This window comes from Syngnathus acus, chromosome 10 (assembly GCF_901709675.1).
Source record: "Syngnathus acus chromosome 10, fSynAcu1.2, whole genome shotgun sequence".
NCBI classification, from domain to species: Eukaryota; Metazoa; Chordata; class Actinopteri; order Syngnathiformes; family Syngnathidae; genus Syngnathus; species Syngnathus acus.
In genome coordinates this window covers 18,227,287-18,243,426 of record NC_051095.1, presented here as the reverse complement: position 1 = coordinate 18,243,426, position 16,140 = coordinate 18,227,287, and the positions used below count along the sequence as shown (strand labels likewise).

Here is a 16,140-nt window from a genome sequence, read left to right as displayed (position 1 = left end):
CGTTGAAACCAGGTGCTGCCTTCTCTTGCTGACATTACGCACGTTGCCATTGTTTTGCGAGCCCTATCAGCTAAGCATGACATCTCTGCAAATGTACGTCCTGTCCAGTGTTACTCTCCATTGCCCTCTCTGCCTGGAAACTTCCTCAGCTGATAAAAAGGTGATAAAGGCAATTTGGACTAACAAACATACTGATCATGTTTTCACACTACCGTGTCACACATTCTTTAGACAAGCCTCCAAACTGCAGCTTGTCACGGAACAATTTGGGAGTGCGGTCGCTCATTGTGTGTACCAGGACGGCCTGCTCCGGCAGGATAAGCCAAAATAACAGTTAAGGAACACTGAGGACAGCGGGCGCATGAGGCCAAGATAATGTGCAAGAACGAAGCAGGATGAAAGTTCCCGAGTATCGAAAGTGAATGGAAACTAAGAATTCTTCCCCACTTCCTGCTACCCTTTTTTTTTTTTTTTTAAAGAAAGACAAAGCAGTTACTTTGTGACTACAATAAAGTAATATATACGTGTTTGTATCAATATTGTTGATATTGTTGTCACACCTGAAGTATGCAATGAAGATTAGTGCAACTCATTAAGATGTATTATTTAGATGAAATGTTACCGAAGCAGAAATATACATCCATTCGTAGTTTTCCAACAACATCGAGCAAGCATTCAAACAGTATACATCCATCACTGTGTGAAATATTTACACAAGCTTACATTCTGAGCATGTTGGCATGTCCGAGGCAAATATTACTTTTAAAGTGACAACTGTTCTCTCCATTACCACAACATATCTGTTCTACTTTTCTAACAGGAAGAATAGATCCAATACTTTAGCGCAGAGTTAATGTGCATCTTAAAGGTGCTTTGTGTAACATGCATGTTAGGGGTCCTGCTGTGTGATGCAGCCCAGCACTTCTAGACGCAGAGCGATGTCGTTGATCCAGCCACGAGGGTGGATGCGCATGAAGCGGCCGAACAGGGCCGGCTGGAAAACTGTGAGGGCCTCTGTGTCTGGGTCGTTGTTACCTGTGAAGATCTAAAAAGGAACAAGCAATCTTTACAGGTAAATATAGCATAAATGAATCAATTGTGTGCCTAATGTTGTGGCGGGTAGACCATGTGGGATTTTTTTTCTGTCTAGACAGTATATGTAAATGAAGCATACATCTCTGGAACTTAGTATGTGTCATTTTGTTGTACCTGTTCCCTGTGCGAGTCCTTCTCCAACACACTGCTCCATGAGAATCCATCGAGACTGACAGTCACCGAGAATTCTGTGACCATCATCTGTGTCGAGAAAGACCTCGCCCCCTGGGTGATGACCCCTGTGATGCGCTTGATTGAGTTCAAGTCCACTTGCAGCCACTCGTGAGGATTGTTGTTCTGGGAATTTGCCAGAGAGGATTAATATTAGGAAAGATCATTTGAAAGAGAGAAGGAATAATAGCTTGGCTGCAAGATAAAAGAATGGACTTAGGCCACGGAAAGACCCTAATGTAATTTTAAGATCTCATAAAAGTCAAGTGTCTACTTGAAATTGCTTGGAAATGCTGAATGAATGAATGCTGTCACCGAGATGAACTACAGAATGGAACATTCCAACCAAGCAGTATAAGGGTCAGGTTAAAAATGTTCTATACAATAATATATGTTCTATGTGCTCTAAAACTTCAAACCATAGTATTCTGATTAATATTGACATAATATAATATAAAATAAAATAAATAGTCATCATCAACAAAATAGTGTTTAGAGTACTGGGGGCACACAAACATATTAAACATGGCACATTTTTGACTTGACTTCCCCTGGAGCATCTAACTAAGATGAATGACTGGCAACAACTGTGTAATAGTTGGCCAGCAGCAGTACTCGACTTCTCGCCAAGATCACAAACGTGGCATTTGACCGTTCATAACAAGTCCAAAAGAAGTCACACCTCAGTTTTGCATTGTGTGAAGATAAATAGGCGAGTATAGTCACAGTAATAATAGACTGAGAATTTAGGGTTAGGGTGTTGAAGTAGGTTTTCAAACTAGGGTTAGAGTTTAGAAGTAGGGGTTAAAATTAGGGTTATGGTTTCGAAGTAGGGTTTAAATTTCAAAGTAGGGTTTTGAACTAGTGTTAGGGTTTTGAAGTAATGTTAAGATTTCAAAGTAGGGTTTCCAACTAGGGTTTGGGTTTCAAAGTAGGCTTTCAAACTGAGGTTAGGGTTTTGAAGTAGGGTCTCAAACTTGGGTTGGAGTTTCAATGTAGGGTTCAAATTAGGGTTAGTATTTGGAAGTAAGGTTTGAAACTATATTTTCAAAATCCCATCTGCTCCTCTGCTAACAGTGATGAACCTTTATCATTGTCCATTTACACATGAACAGGGCAAAGGCAAAGGAGTTCACCTCGGGCCTCCAGGCGTTGGAACTGCCTTCCTGATGGAGGCGAGCAAGGGTGGGGCTCCATTTATGTAGCATTGACGAACGATATGAGGAGGCGGTAATGTTAGAAATCAATCCGCTCCTTAGGCCAAGCGGATATGAGCAACCTGCACACACATGAACATGCACACACGTATCAGCCACTTCCTGATCATGAGCCACAGTGTACAGCAGTGACTTGACTTTCCAGTGATCCCATTTACGAGGTTATTTTTAAGTATATATATATATTTTTTAGATACAAGCATGGTGGCAGTATATTCATTTCACAGTAAGCAGTAGTGTGGCAGAGTGACACTGTTTTGTCCAAACAACCATGTAACCTTGCTTTAGGAAGGTCCATTAGCTTGGCGCATCAAAGGTGGTTTAGCAATCAGCATCCATGAGGGTATAACTCTTTAAGCAACAGGTGTTCGTTCTCAATGGCGGCAACATATGTAACTCGACCACATGTCACAATAAACTTGTAAGTCAAGGCTCCACTATATACTATGTGTATTGTAAAGTTCAGGCTCACTGTTGAGATCACAGCCCAGCAGCTCCAGACGCAGTGCACGGCTCCGCACAAAGATATCAGGGTGAATCCTAACGTAGCGAGCCAATAAAGGAGGTGAGAACTGGTTTTGCTTCACTGTGGAGCTGTCCGTGTTCCCGTGAAATTTCTAAAGCAGAGTCACAAAATGGTTAGATTTTAGGAAGAAGTTGGTCTGACCTTTTTGCCTTATCTAGGTCATTTAAAAAACAAGAGGCTGACATTGGCAAATAAAACAGGTACATTGACATGAGCAAAAATATATGGAAGAAAAACTTAATTAGGTGAAAATAATGACGTGCACGGTGAGTGGTGGAAGTGTGGATTTCGCACATTGGGCAGTTTTGTGTAGTTCCCTTGGTAGGTGATCCACGTCTCCTGGTCCAGGCTGTAGGAAACGAAAAATAGTCGGATGAAATTCTCCCTCAGGCTTGCCCTCACTCCCTGTGTCTCAATGCCATGCAGCAGAGTTGGCTTCAGCAAGTCCACCTGATAATACATCGGTTATAATGAATAAAGGCAATGTTATGCTCATTGATATCATAAAACCTTCAATGGTTATGAAAATCACCGGTCACAGGACATAGGCAGCTAAATAAATGTAAAAGGTTGACAGCATGGGGAATAGCTGCATGTTCAACCTGTATCCAGGAGAGGCTGTCTGTACCCATCCAAGCATTGATATAACCAGACTGATGCAGCCTCGCCAGATGGGGCTCCCAACTATCTGGACACACATGTGAAAACATAGTTAATATTGAATGTTCAAACAATGCAGCAAACCGTAATAATCATTACAGGCCCTTGTGCTAATGTTTATGCCTCAATGTATGCCCTAAATAAATAGGAATATAACACAAATATATTCACAATTTGTTTAAATGTCTGTAAATTATTATTATTTTTTTACCTATGTGATCTGAAGCAGTGATCTGTGAATCCTGGATGCGTCCAGATTTCATTCCCAGAGGTAAAGCACATTCTGTATTAAGAAAAGAAAACTCAGGAAATATGATAATAACCTAAGTTACTATTACATTTATGGACTGTATTGACACTCAACATCTAAAACATTAGGTACTGTACTTCATCTAATGAAGTAAGTTTGGATTGTTTCCAAAGTATGAGTATCGTGAGTGGAGTCTTTGGTGAATGTTCATACATCCATACTGATTTCACTTGGCAAATTATTTAAAGATACTAAGACAGAGGCGTTTTTTTGTTGTTGTTATTTTTACCTGCTTAACATGTTTTGGCCATTTCCTGTAGCCTTGACGCTTCTGAGGAAGACTTCAGGAACTTACGGCACATGTTAAGCAGGTCAAAAAACTCCCCTCTGTCATACTAAAAAAAAAAAAAAAAACTAATCATTGGTGGAGGTTGGGTCACATTTTGTTCTGACATGAACCTGGCCTATTTGTGACCATAATAAGCATTTCAGAATACGTATCCAGTTTATCAACTGAAATAAATATAAATAAATTGGCTGCTGAGCGAAAATCAATTATGGCTGTGGTATATTTTAGTAGACACGGCACGTATGCCATATTCCTTTTTGAAAAGCAAAGTATGTCGACTTTAGTTTAAAAGCTCCCACCTGGATCATAGACCAACAGTTTAGCCCTCATTCCAGCCAGCTGGTAGTCTCCGACAGTGCACTTAACTAACCATGTTCCGACTGTGGAGGGGATCATCTCCACGGTGCCGAAAACACCTCGAGTGAGCAGATACACACACACGGTTGAAGGGTAGTATGGTCCAATTGCATGATCAAACGCAAACACTATTTCCTTGCCTTTACAATCAATAATTGTTCGTATTTACCAGGGAAGAGGTTGTAGACGCCCATGCGGTGCTCCTCCCCGGTGTGTAGTGTGAAAGGCAAACCATGGAAGTGCACAGCATGGTACTCTCCATCACTCCCTACATTTAACAAGTGCCACCTTACTCGCTGCCGCTGTGCAACCACCAAACCAGGAAGTGTCTCTGCCACATAGCCATTTATTGCTATGGATATAAAATATTAAAGTCTTATTAATGATCAATTAGAAATATAAACAATCAAAAATTGCAGCTACTCACACCACAATATCACCTACCTGCAAACCTATTGCTGATCTGATACCAGGGGTCGCCCAGGTTGACTTGGCAGGGAGGGGCACAATGCTTCTTAAGGTTCTCTTTGAGATACCAGCTTTTGGTCTCATCAAATGTGTGAAAGAGAAGGCTGAAATCCCGGACAAGCGGTCCGACTCCTTGTTCCTTAACGGGCAGCGGAGTCCCAGTCTTACACACGAGCAGTGGGCCAATCAGACCTGAGTGGAGGTCCCTCTCCTGGCACAGAAACACACAAATATGAATCACATTTACCTGGAAATTTAACAAAATACAAATACGATCAATAATAAAGTCTCTTCCGGTTTTGAATGCTTCACTACATTGTTACTCGACTTCAGGATAGTGCAAGTTGACACAGATTTGACACTGAGCAATAAAGTCGGATTGCAACTTTCATGAATTGTGGTGCAATTTCAGACGTATAGGTATTATGGCAAAGAACCATCTCCTCACGCTGGACATTGAACTGGTGGCTGTGAAAAACAATTCATAAATTCAATTAGGCTTCCTTCTACTCCCTTTTTGAACAAATATGATTTTACGATAAAGGAAAATTATAATGCAATATCTTTTTTCTTTTATATTCTATTGTGCTATGGAGTTATCATTTTTCTGTATTTTTATTTTTTCTTGTATTTCTTTAATGTTCGAAATAAACGTTTTTTAAATAAATAGGGAATATATGTGGCAAATTACATGTGAAAGTTTCCGATCTTGAACATACAAAGTAATAATGTCGAATTAAAAACCTTTCACTTTTTTTCCTGACCATTCCTTACATACAATCGAAAGGACCTATGGATCTATGCAGACCTTGTCCACCGTGGAATAGTACGCGCCAGCCTTGCAGTCAAATTCCTCATCGGTGGGACCTTGCTTCTTTGTGATTCTCCAGCTATATGTGCGAGACTCTCCAGGTGGGACAGGGTCTCCGGAGACCCCACCTGGCACCAATGGGTCATTTCTTTGTGCAATGCCAACACCTTGAGTACGATCATAAACTCCCTGAAGGTGAAACGAGTAGGGCCTGGATGCCCTGTTCATGAAGTGTACCTTGAATAGGGCACAGCAAGTGAACAAAGGTTACCATACCGAAAATTATACTTCAGTTTATTTAGTTTAATTAACTACTTACAGTAAGGAGCTCGTTAATTTTGACTTTGATGAGAGGGCCCATGATTCCAAGGTGTTGGTGAAGCTCTCCTCTGTTGTCAGGTTCAAGAAAGTTTTCGTCAGGGTAGGCCTTAAACACCACCTTCTTGTATTCTGGAAGGAACTTCCTCATTCCACGACGCTTCTCTCTAGAGGAAAGTAGACATCCTGGTTCATTCTAAAATGACTGTCCACATCAGATAAAGAAAGATTTATTTGGAGGTTTCAAATGAAATAATCTAACACCAAAGCAGAATTACATGTAACTAGAGGGGCAAAGGGACAACTGAGCAAGAGCAAAAATTGCACCGAAAAAACCCAAATGATTGAAGGCTTTGTTTTTACTATGCGCCAATTAATGGGCTAAAAGCGGTACAATGTACCTCAAAACATATATAGTATGCACAGACAAACAGTCATTTAATCTTTTTAGTTTCACTTGTAACTGCAATATGGTAGTTTTAAACTAGAGGACCCTCGTGGGAAAGAATGAAGTTTTAAAATGTGTTGCTCATACAGCTCAGAAGGTTTTGGAAAGTGACTGTGTGACTTTATAGGAAATACTGTTCGTACCCAGGTTTAATAAGATGAGGGTCTTTTTTGATGCCGTAGTCCCAGCTAATCTCCTCTGCAGCAATGTAGTAGTTGCGGTATATTGTTTTTGTAGATCGTAAGTCAATCTTGTCCGAGGTAATTACATCAGATGTGTTGTTCTCCTGAAATAACAGCAACAATGTGGGATTAAGGATTTCGGGGATGTGATTAAGTGGACAGTTCACATTCCCTGAGCGGCAACGTTACCTCTTGGCTGTATTCGTCATAATCGAAAGACAGGTTGATTCCCGTTGGGTTTTTTCTGGATGTAGAATTATAATCCACCCATAGAGAATCCCCTGGGAGCTCCTCTGAATCATTCGCAATGTGGGTTTCTCTAAAGAGTTGTTCCAGTGAATTGCTTTCAGTTAAAAGATTGTCTTTGAGGTTTGGATTTGTGTCCGGTAAAATCTCATTGCTCTCTTCCTTCGTCACATTTGTTTCAAGCGACATTACGCTTCTTTGATTGGGGTTCATTTCGACACCAAGGTCTGTTCCATTTTCTTTGGTCTGTCCTCCAGATTGCCATCTGATTTCATCATCTCCGGTCTCTGCAGCGCTCAAGTCTTCATGTGTCCAGTTTCCCTCAGCCTGTCTTCTCTGTCTGCCAATTCTTTCATGTTCAGTCTCATTCAAATCCACAATCCACTTCCCATTTCTCTCTAATTCTTCCAAGACCTCCTCTGGGATTCCTCCCTCAAGTGCACTTGCTGCATTTCCTCCCTCTGAAGACACCCGCTTCAATTGACAGATTTGGTCTCCTCTCACAGTCCACTCATTATCGCCACCAGTGTCATTTGGACTGTCAGTAAAGTTCTTGCACACCCAAACCATTGTTGTATTCTGAGGTCTCCTGCTTTTTGGTAGTACGTTCACACACTCAGAGATATCATTGATGTCCCCATCCCGGTCGACCAAAGTGTCTCCATAGTGGCAAGGACAAACGCTGTAATGAATGCTCATCCCCCGGCTCTTGAGAGTACCATCGAAGGCACTGATCTCCCACTCACCTGTGAGAGAAGACAGGAAGTCAGGAAATGCATAAACAAATGCTATATTTGGGAGGATTAATTCTCAGGCTTAAATTTTAAACCTCAAGACCCAAAGATTTTATGGCAGGGGTCACCAAGTAGGGACCTTAAGGGCCCCTATCCAGCCTGTTTTAGACGCATCCCAACCGCAACACATCTAATTCAAGCTGATCATTTGAATCAGGTGTGTTAAAGTAGGGCTGCACCGAAAACAGGCTGGATAGGAGCCCTTGAGGACCGGAGTTGGTGACCCCTGGTTTATGGGATGATAGTTGTTTGTAGCAGGTTGGACAGGCCCAAAAAAGACATCAAGCATCAACAACCTCGGGCACTCCTTTGAGAGCCAGACCAAAATTGTTGGCAAATTTGTATATGCAGCCTCTTCCCCTCATTAAGGTCTTGGGTATCTATCTGTCTTTGGGCAAGAGGTCGGCCACAAAACACAGGCCACCATTACAAGGGCGACATCAAAAGACTCAGCACAATGGATGCAATTTTACGGTGTATCTGATGTATCGAATGTTGGTTTTGATGTTTAAATGAGATTACCTGGCATGTCCATTTCCATGATAATGGTCATGCTTGTCATTGGAAAGAGGGTGAGGACCGACTGATATAGGCCATTATGCTGAAAAAGATTTCCAGTGAAGTAGACAGACAGGAAGTCGCTCTGGGTGCCCACGTTGGCCACATGCCAGAAAGTGACATCACTCTGGCACATCAAAAAGTTGTGTCTACTGAACATAATGCCATTTATGCCTGGAAGATGGAGATGAAATACACACTTTTGTTGTAGTTCTGCCACAGCAGAGTTGTAATAGAGTGGAGGGAGAACTCACTGTAGATGACATTTGAGTTGTAGAGGTCAGGGTTTGTGTCTCTGGATGAGTTCTGGTTTTGGTAAATGTTTTCATCCACATACCAACTTTTGTTCTCATCGAAGACAGCAAAAATAACAGTCCACTCTTTATCAGGTGCCAACTGTGACAGAAGCGTGGATATAAGAAACACTGATTTCATGTAAATGGCATCCTTGGTGTTAATCATGTGACATTCAAACGTGGACAAAATTATTAGTAGCGCTCCGTTAGTAAAAACAACAACACTGTGGCCACTGAAATAACTTGAATCTGAGATAGGATGCTCCAAATGACTAAAATTAAGCACTGAAAATCCGACTTTACTTAAAAATAGTGGTTCAACACAATTATTTTAAGGCGTACAAAACTGTCACTTCTGTGAAACATGGAGGAGGTGCTGTTGTGCTCTAGGGGTCCTTTGCTGAATCTGACACAGGGTGTCTTGAAATGGTGCAGAATACTATGAAATCTCATAACTATAAGTTGATGTTTTTTTTCTTGTAAATAGAAAGAAAATGTCTTGCCTCATCATAGTGCGACTATAATTGTATTCTAGAAAAATGTGCTGCAGTGTCAGAAAACCTTGCAGGTCATGGTTCCCGGAACAGGACAATGACAAAAAAACACACAGCTGAAAACATCCAAGGCTAAGAACAAAATATTCGTGAAATGGCATCCTATGAGCCCTGATCTAAATCCAAATGAACATCTGTGGAACACTTAGGGGGATAGGGTTATTTTTCTCCTTGGAGGGTGCATGGGATGGCCAAGTATATTTCAATGAGTCTGCAAAATGAAACAAATCTTCAAAATGCTGATAAACCTTCATTATATGCTCCCTACAGGGGACCGGGGAAATCTGGGAAACAATTCCTGGAAAGGTTGGGATTTATACCTAAAAGTCAATTATCTGGCCTGGCACCTGCGGGGGTCCAAGCACAGGCATATTTCTGTTGGGGGGGGGGGGCAGTGCCCCCGTGACCTCCCATCAAGCTCTGCCAGTGCTGTGGAAGGGGCGCCAACATAACATCTTGAGAAAGCACCCTTCAAACCTCAGACAAATGGAGCATTTTGCTTATGATGTGGGCCAAGATACCCACTAGGAGGTGCAGAAATCATATTGAATGTTCGAGAAGTCCTTTGATTGCTGTGATTGTCTCAAAAGATTTTGCCACTAAGTAATAAGTCAAGGGTACGATTATCGTTGTCCAGCCCTGTTTCGTGAGATTGTTTAAAATAATTCTGTTGAACCACCATTTAAAAGCAATGTCTGATTTTCATTGGTTAATTTTCACATTTATTTAGTCTTTTGTTAGATTCACGTTATTTTCATCATGGCTTTCCTTTCATTAACGGTGGGGTATCAACACATCACATCTTCTCACCAGGCGTCTTCTGGTGTCAATGGCTTTAGCTTTGCAGATGAGCAAAGTGCCCACAAGCCCCGAGGCCAGGTCCCTCTCTGGGGACACGGTGCTCTGATACAATTGTGACAGACATCCAGGGTCCTCTTCCAAGGGTCCGTCATCGATGGTTAGCTCCCAGACATACACAAAGGTCCCATTTGGGGGCACCTCCATTGTGCGCAAGTCATTTTCTGCAACTATAACACACATTCACATTAGATGTAAGATTTAGACCAACAATAAGTTAAGTGTGAACAATGAAACTAGCAAGAGAAAGTACACACTATGGATATTTCATGACTACTCATAGTAAGCACTTTGTAGTACCTAGTTTGGAAATACTTACTCATTCAGTTGTTGGGGTGTGCAAAGTGGTATCAAATGTTTGTTCAATGTTTTATCAAATATACATTCTTAATTATACCTTCTGTAAAAAAAATGGTATCTTACAATTTTTTGTTTTGTCTTTACAAATGCCATCTTTTTGTGGTATAAAAGAGAATCATTTCAAATATTTTCCCCACCATCATTGTGACCTATAACCCATAAAACGCAATTGAAATAAGAACTATTTTCGAGAGGCAAGCAAACAAGTGCATACGTGTGTACACTAACCAATGACCCTGTGTATTCTTTACCACTCTTGCAAAAGTGGCTTACCATTTGTCGAGGACAGCAGTGGATAGACTTTGGTGAGGTCATTGGGATAGATGTTAAAAGGATGACTGGCCAGGTTTTTGAATGTGATCTGGAGGCAGAATTCAAGAATTCATCAAATTTAAGTTGAACACATTTGTTTTTAAAGCCAAGACTGAAAATTGTCTCTGACCACTGATGCTTGGTTGACTTACGTGGAATCGATCACTGACTTTTCCTTTCAAGAGTGGACCCATCAGTGTCCTGACTGTGTTTTTTCTCCGGGTGAAAGATCTGTCTGCGTATTCTACATAAGCCACCTTTTTATACTTGTAGTCGTGGTAACGAGGGACCTCAGGCATTAATCTGGACTCCAGCTCACTCATGTTTGAAAGAGTAATGTTTGAATTTAGTTACATTTCCTGTTGCCCTCTGTAACTTTGCTTTCCTTTGCGTGCTACCTGTCTGTGGCAGTGTGATGAGGAGCGTAGTCCCAAATGACCTCCTCAGCGGCGATGTAGTGTTTCCAGATTTTGGAGCGCTGTTCCCTGACGGGTCCCCCGTGTGAGCGTGGCTTCATGGGCTGTAGATTGATGATGTTGTAGTTGTCCTCCTCATACTCATCATAGTCGTCCTCTTTGGCATTGCGAAGGTCAGGCCCAGGGCAGTTCTCCACCTTGAACATTGCTCTCATGCCATCTGGGCATGCACACCAGCAACATCACTTTGAGCTCCTATGATTGGATTGACATTCATGTGAAAAAGTTTCTCGTACTTAGGCGGTGTGCATGTATCTGACAGCTGATGAGAAAGCGGCCTGGGTCGCCAGGCTTCATTTCTGCAGTGACAAAGGTCATGGGGGTCACCTCCATGGTCACTTTGCGATGTTTCATCACCTGGAAAAGCAAAAGCAGACAAATACACCTTGAACCAGATTGCATTACAAGATTGCATTAAATCCAATTTATGGCTTTTAGAACATTCTGGGTTTTTTATGTTAATTGGAAAATGTCGAATGAAAGGTTTCAGTGGATCACCTTCAGTGTGTGATCCTGGAATTGGATGGAGTGGATTTCTGGGGCAGTGCCGACACCAATCATATGCCAGAACACACGTTTTTGGCACATTGTCAAACCTGCATGAGCACAGGCACAGGCACAGGCACGCATTAACAATGACACCAACGCTGTGTGCATCTTGTCACTGTAGTTGCCCACCAGGCAAAGTAGAGTTGATGTAGCCATTGATGGTGTGATATTCTTTCCTGTTGTTCTTCTGAATGTTATCTCTGCTTCTCCTCTCTCCCACCTCCCCATACCAGCTCTTGCTTTCATCAAACACTGCAAAGAGCAGCACAAACGCAGTATTCCTCCTCTTGTTGTCCTTACTGAAGGCACCTGGGGGAACATGCACAGACAAACAGGATGTGAAGATTTGTGTGTTGCATGGAGTTTCTGGTCAATCCTGTTGGAAAAAAAAATCCAGTTTGAAACACTTTAAAAAAAAGAATATATATGTTGAGGCCTTGATGTTTTCATTCAAAAAACGATTCACAGTATACTTACTGTATGCTGGCAGAGAAAATGGGCTATTCATATTATTTACAGATTAAAATGTTGATTGATATGTTTGAAAAGTTGCTGTGGTGTTTGCAGTAATACAGCTACAGTTGAATTTATTGCATTTAACATACAATATGTATGTGAGTATTTAACATTTCATAATCATAAAGCTTTCATAATAGTGGAGAAAATGTTCTGGATTTATGATACAATATATGTTGCTACGTATTTGCCTTTAAGGCGGAAGGATGTGTGTGGTAATGGTGTGTAATGCAATCGGGCAATATAGAGTGGAGCCACACGGGTTTTTCTCTTGCTCATTTTCTCTCAGGTTATTTCCCAAATTCTGCATTTTTTTATCTTCACCATTCATTTAACATTCACTTCCTGGCCACATTAGAAGTTAATTTCATTTTTGTTCAATGGATATCTTCAACGAAATGGAAATGAGAGGAATCTGTGATCTGTGATATAAATGTTGGTTGTGTTTACATTTGGACAATTATCCAATTATCCTCGATTTGCTGGAACAATTTTGAGGAAGCAATTTAAATTGTTACTGTAACTTCATAATTTTAAGGAGTATTTTAACCAACTTAGAATTTTGAACACAGGATATACCTGTATCATTTTGGACATGGAACTATTTGTCAAAATAGCCTACTGTTTAGACATATTGAATCGTTATTATACTTAATGGAAAATCAACGCAAAAATGTTTTATGCAGCTCAGTATTCTGATTAATATGGCATTCGTGCATTATGAATTAAGCATTTAAAAACCACCCGTTTTTAATCGATTTCAGGGTGCGACTCTTTTGCCACTTGCTGACGACTGAAAATTACATCACAGTTGCTCGGGGCTCAGGTAACAATCAAACATCACATGACTAAACTCAGAAAACAGGTGTGATTTCACTCCCGAAAAGAATAATTATGTAATTTATTATTATTATTATTATTATTATTATATGACAGGACAGCATGCACGCTTATATTTTGTTTCATTCATTCCTTCTGCAACACTGACTTGACTGGCAGATGATCAGGGCACCAATAAGTCCAGAGTTGAGGTCACGGACTGGGTCCACTTGGGACGAATAAGAGTAGGTAAGACACTCGGGGTCATCGATTGTGGGTCCGTCGGCGGCGCTGATGTCCCACACGTACTTGTGGTATTTTCCCGGAAAGACGGCATCGTCCTCCTTCTCCTTGCCTGCTGTGAGGTCATCATAGCCAGCTCCTGGTGGGGGGCAACATTACAAAACATTAGAAACAAAAACAATTTTACAATCTTGCTCAAGAGTTCAGTTCGCTGGAGGTGGTTTATCTCAGATGATGATAAAGTCAATTGTGGAATATCATCCTGTGGCAGGAAGACATGAGTTCTTTCAGGAAATGACACATGCCACTGCTCAGAGGAGGTCATGAACTTTCTGGCTATGAACGCTTTAATTCATGCTGGGATATATTGGACGACGTCTTTTGGCTCGTACAGCCAGATAACAAGTCAGCACAAGTACAAAAAGTACAAGGTTTGTGATTGTGTTTTGACCATCAAAGTCACTTCACGAGACCTAAGAGTAACAATGTAATCTTGTTTTCCTCATTTTCAGATAGCTTTTACAGAACACATTTTTTGGTAATCTTTTTTCCCCTCATTTTCAGATAGCTTTTACATAACACATTGTTTGAGCCGCAAAAGACAAGTCTGCTTTAGGAAGAACAGAATCCTGTATGATGACTAGCTGCTATCAAGTTGTGCAAAGACATACACATATAGACATATGGCTTATTCAGTACCTTCAGATTGCTTCCAGTATGTTATACCCACTGGGCTGATACTATAAGGCTGTGACGCCAGGTTTTTGAAGTGAATGACCACTGTTTCACGGGGCTGAGTCATAATCACTGGACCTTGAATACCTGTAAGCATGACAAAAACATAACAAAAACTAAAAGTTAATATCCAAGCTTCTGTGGAATCTTAACAGCTCTGAAGAATTTTCTCTGGATTTAAGGCCACACAATGTAGTTTGATCTTGCACACACTCTTTGTTTGATCTTCTGCCCTCTGGGAAGAGGTACAGGAGCCTGCGCTCCCGCACCACCAGACTCACCAACAGCTTCATACTCCAGGCTGTTAGGATCCTGAACTCTCTCCCCCCTTCTGCGTAGCGTCCTGTACTTTTGCGCTCTATTCTGACTGTCTGTTGTATGCACACTTGCTCCATTTTTGCTCCTCTTATTTATTATGTTATTTGTTTATTTATTATTTATTCATCACTCTTATTTATTCATTGTTTGTGCCTTCTTGTTTTTATTTTTTTGTGTTGTTTACTTGTATGTATATTGTGTACTATGTCTTGTCACCGTGGGATAGTGGGACCGTAATTTCGATTTCTTTGTGTGTCTTGGCATGTGAAGAAATTGACAATAAAGCAGACTTTGAGACTTTGACACACGCACACACGCACACACACACATTTTAGGAGTGTTAATGTTCCTTTTCTGTTTCATCATGACTGTACTATCCTTTCTCAACACAGCTTGGCCTGTCAAGGGTCGCGGGGGGTGCTGGAGCCTAGCCCAGCTGACATCGGACAACCAGTCGCACCCACATGCACACCGTCACTGAGCAGGAATCAATCCCTCGCTGCCCGTACACATGCATCTTATAGCATTTCAGCATAGCTGCACTGGTTTTTGAAATGCAAGAACAAGATCACTGTGATTATCTGCTGTCACAAACCTGTCCAAGGTGGTCTTCGTTTAGGGACACTGTACGTGGCGTCTGTGTACTCCCTGTAAACTGCTTTGATAAACTTTTGAGGGCTGCCTTTGGACGACAACCTATAATGAAAGTAAATCATACTGTACAATGAAAATTAAATTCAAGCAAACCACATTAGATAAACAAAACAAAAAAAATCACCTTTGGTCAGATGTTGTATCACCATCCCCCGCACTGACATAGTCCCATCCAATTTCCACAGCAGCAATAAAATACTCCCTTACAGTAATGTTCCTTGCCCGGCAAACAGCGCACAGCAGCAGCAGAGGCAGAAGTGACACTCCCATCGTCAATGTGCGCACTTGTATGCGCCACAAAGACCTGGCTCAAAGAGACTGGGTGCCTCAGTTAAATGTCAGCATATTTATCAAAGTCAGTGGGTGGGGGGAAAGGCAGGATGGACTGCGTGTTTGTGTATGTGTGGGTATGTGAGTGGGACTAGAGAATTTATTATCTGGTGGATGTCACTTCATGGTGTTAGTCCATGGTGCACCCGTGCTCTTCATAGCTGAAATAATTGTTTTTAAAATATATTTATTAAAACCTTCAGCATTTATATATAAATAAACTCACACACAGCATTATAAATGTCAGAATTCTGAGAATAAAGTGAGAATTCTCACTTTAAAGTATAAATTCTGACTTTGAAGTGGGAATTCTCACTTTAAAGTCAGAATTCTGAGAAAAACAAGTCAGAATCCTGTCACCCCCCTTTTTTTTTCTTCACTGGCCCTAATCCTCTTCCGTAGATACAACTGTTATTATGCTAGTGATACTAAAACTTGCAAAAAGGAACCCCCTTGCGAGTAGTTCAAGTCAAGGCTTTAGCGCTCTCCTGTGGCAGTAGAGATAAGCACAATTTTTTTTAATCAGTCTAAGCCAGGGGTCCCAAAACTTTTTCCTGTGAGGGCCACATAACCTTTCTCTTCTCTGATGGGGGGCCGAAGTCAGATGTAACAAAAAAGTGTGACGATTGCAGGAGTGCCTAAACGTAAAAATGTATTGTTTTCCAGAAAG

The 16,140-nt window shown here is 41.2% G+C and overlaps 1 protein-coding gene across 1 annotated transcript; it reads right to left on the bottom strand.

Moving 5' to 3' along the window:
• Positions 1 to 579: 579 nt before the first annotated feature.
• Positions 580 to 15,474, bottom strand: f8 (coagulation factor VIII, procoagulant component). The gene is made up of 27 exons (XM_037262011.1): positions 15,265 to 15,474; positions 15,082 to 15,182; positions 14,133 to 14,255; positions 13,360 to 13,572; positions 11,985 to 12,164; positions 11,805 to 11,902; positions 11,543 to 11,663; positions 11,229 to 11,466; positions 10,983 to 11,148; positions 10,792 to 10,879; positions 10,111 to 10,328; positions 8,705 to 8,846; positions 8,415 to 8,624; positions 7,042 to 7,844; positions 6,814 to 6,956; positions 6,224 to 6,389; positions 5,902 to 6,141; positions 5,070 to 5,304; positions 4,795 to 4,977; positions 4,568 to 4,684; positions 3,881 to 3,952; positions 3,612 to 3,697; positions 3,304 to 3,459; positions 2,956 to 3,100; positions 2,403 to 2,545; positions 1,210 to 1,392; positions 580 to 1,045 (listed from the first exon to the last, which is right to left on the bottom strand). The coding sequence occupies exons 1-27, from the start codon at positions 15,408 to 15,410 to the stop codon at positions 890 to 892; spliced, it is 4,872 nt and encodes a 1,623-aa protein (XP_037117906.1). The 5' UTR covers positions 15,411 to 15,474; the 3' UTR covers positions 580 to 889.
• Between the last annotated feature and the right edge of the window lie 666 nt (positions 15,475 to 16,140).

Excerpts from the sequence above, each read along its gene's own strand:
- f8 (XM_037262011.1), bottom strand. The coding sequence starts at position 15,410 with ATGGGAGTGTCACTTCTGCCTCTGCTGCTGCTGTGCGCTGTTTGCCGG. Across the intron at positions 5,305-5,901 it reads ACTATTCCACGGTGGACAAG|GAGAGGGACCTCCACTCAGG; the intron begins GTCTGCATAGAT and ends TTTCTGTGCCAG. Across the intron at positions 4,685-4,794 it reads CGTCTACAACCTCTTCCCTG|GTGTTTTCGGCACCGTGGAG; the intron begins GTAAATACGAAC and ends TGCTCACTCGAG.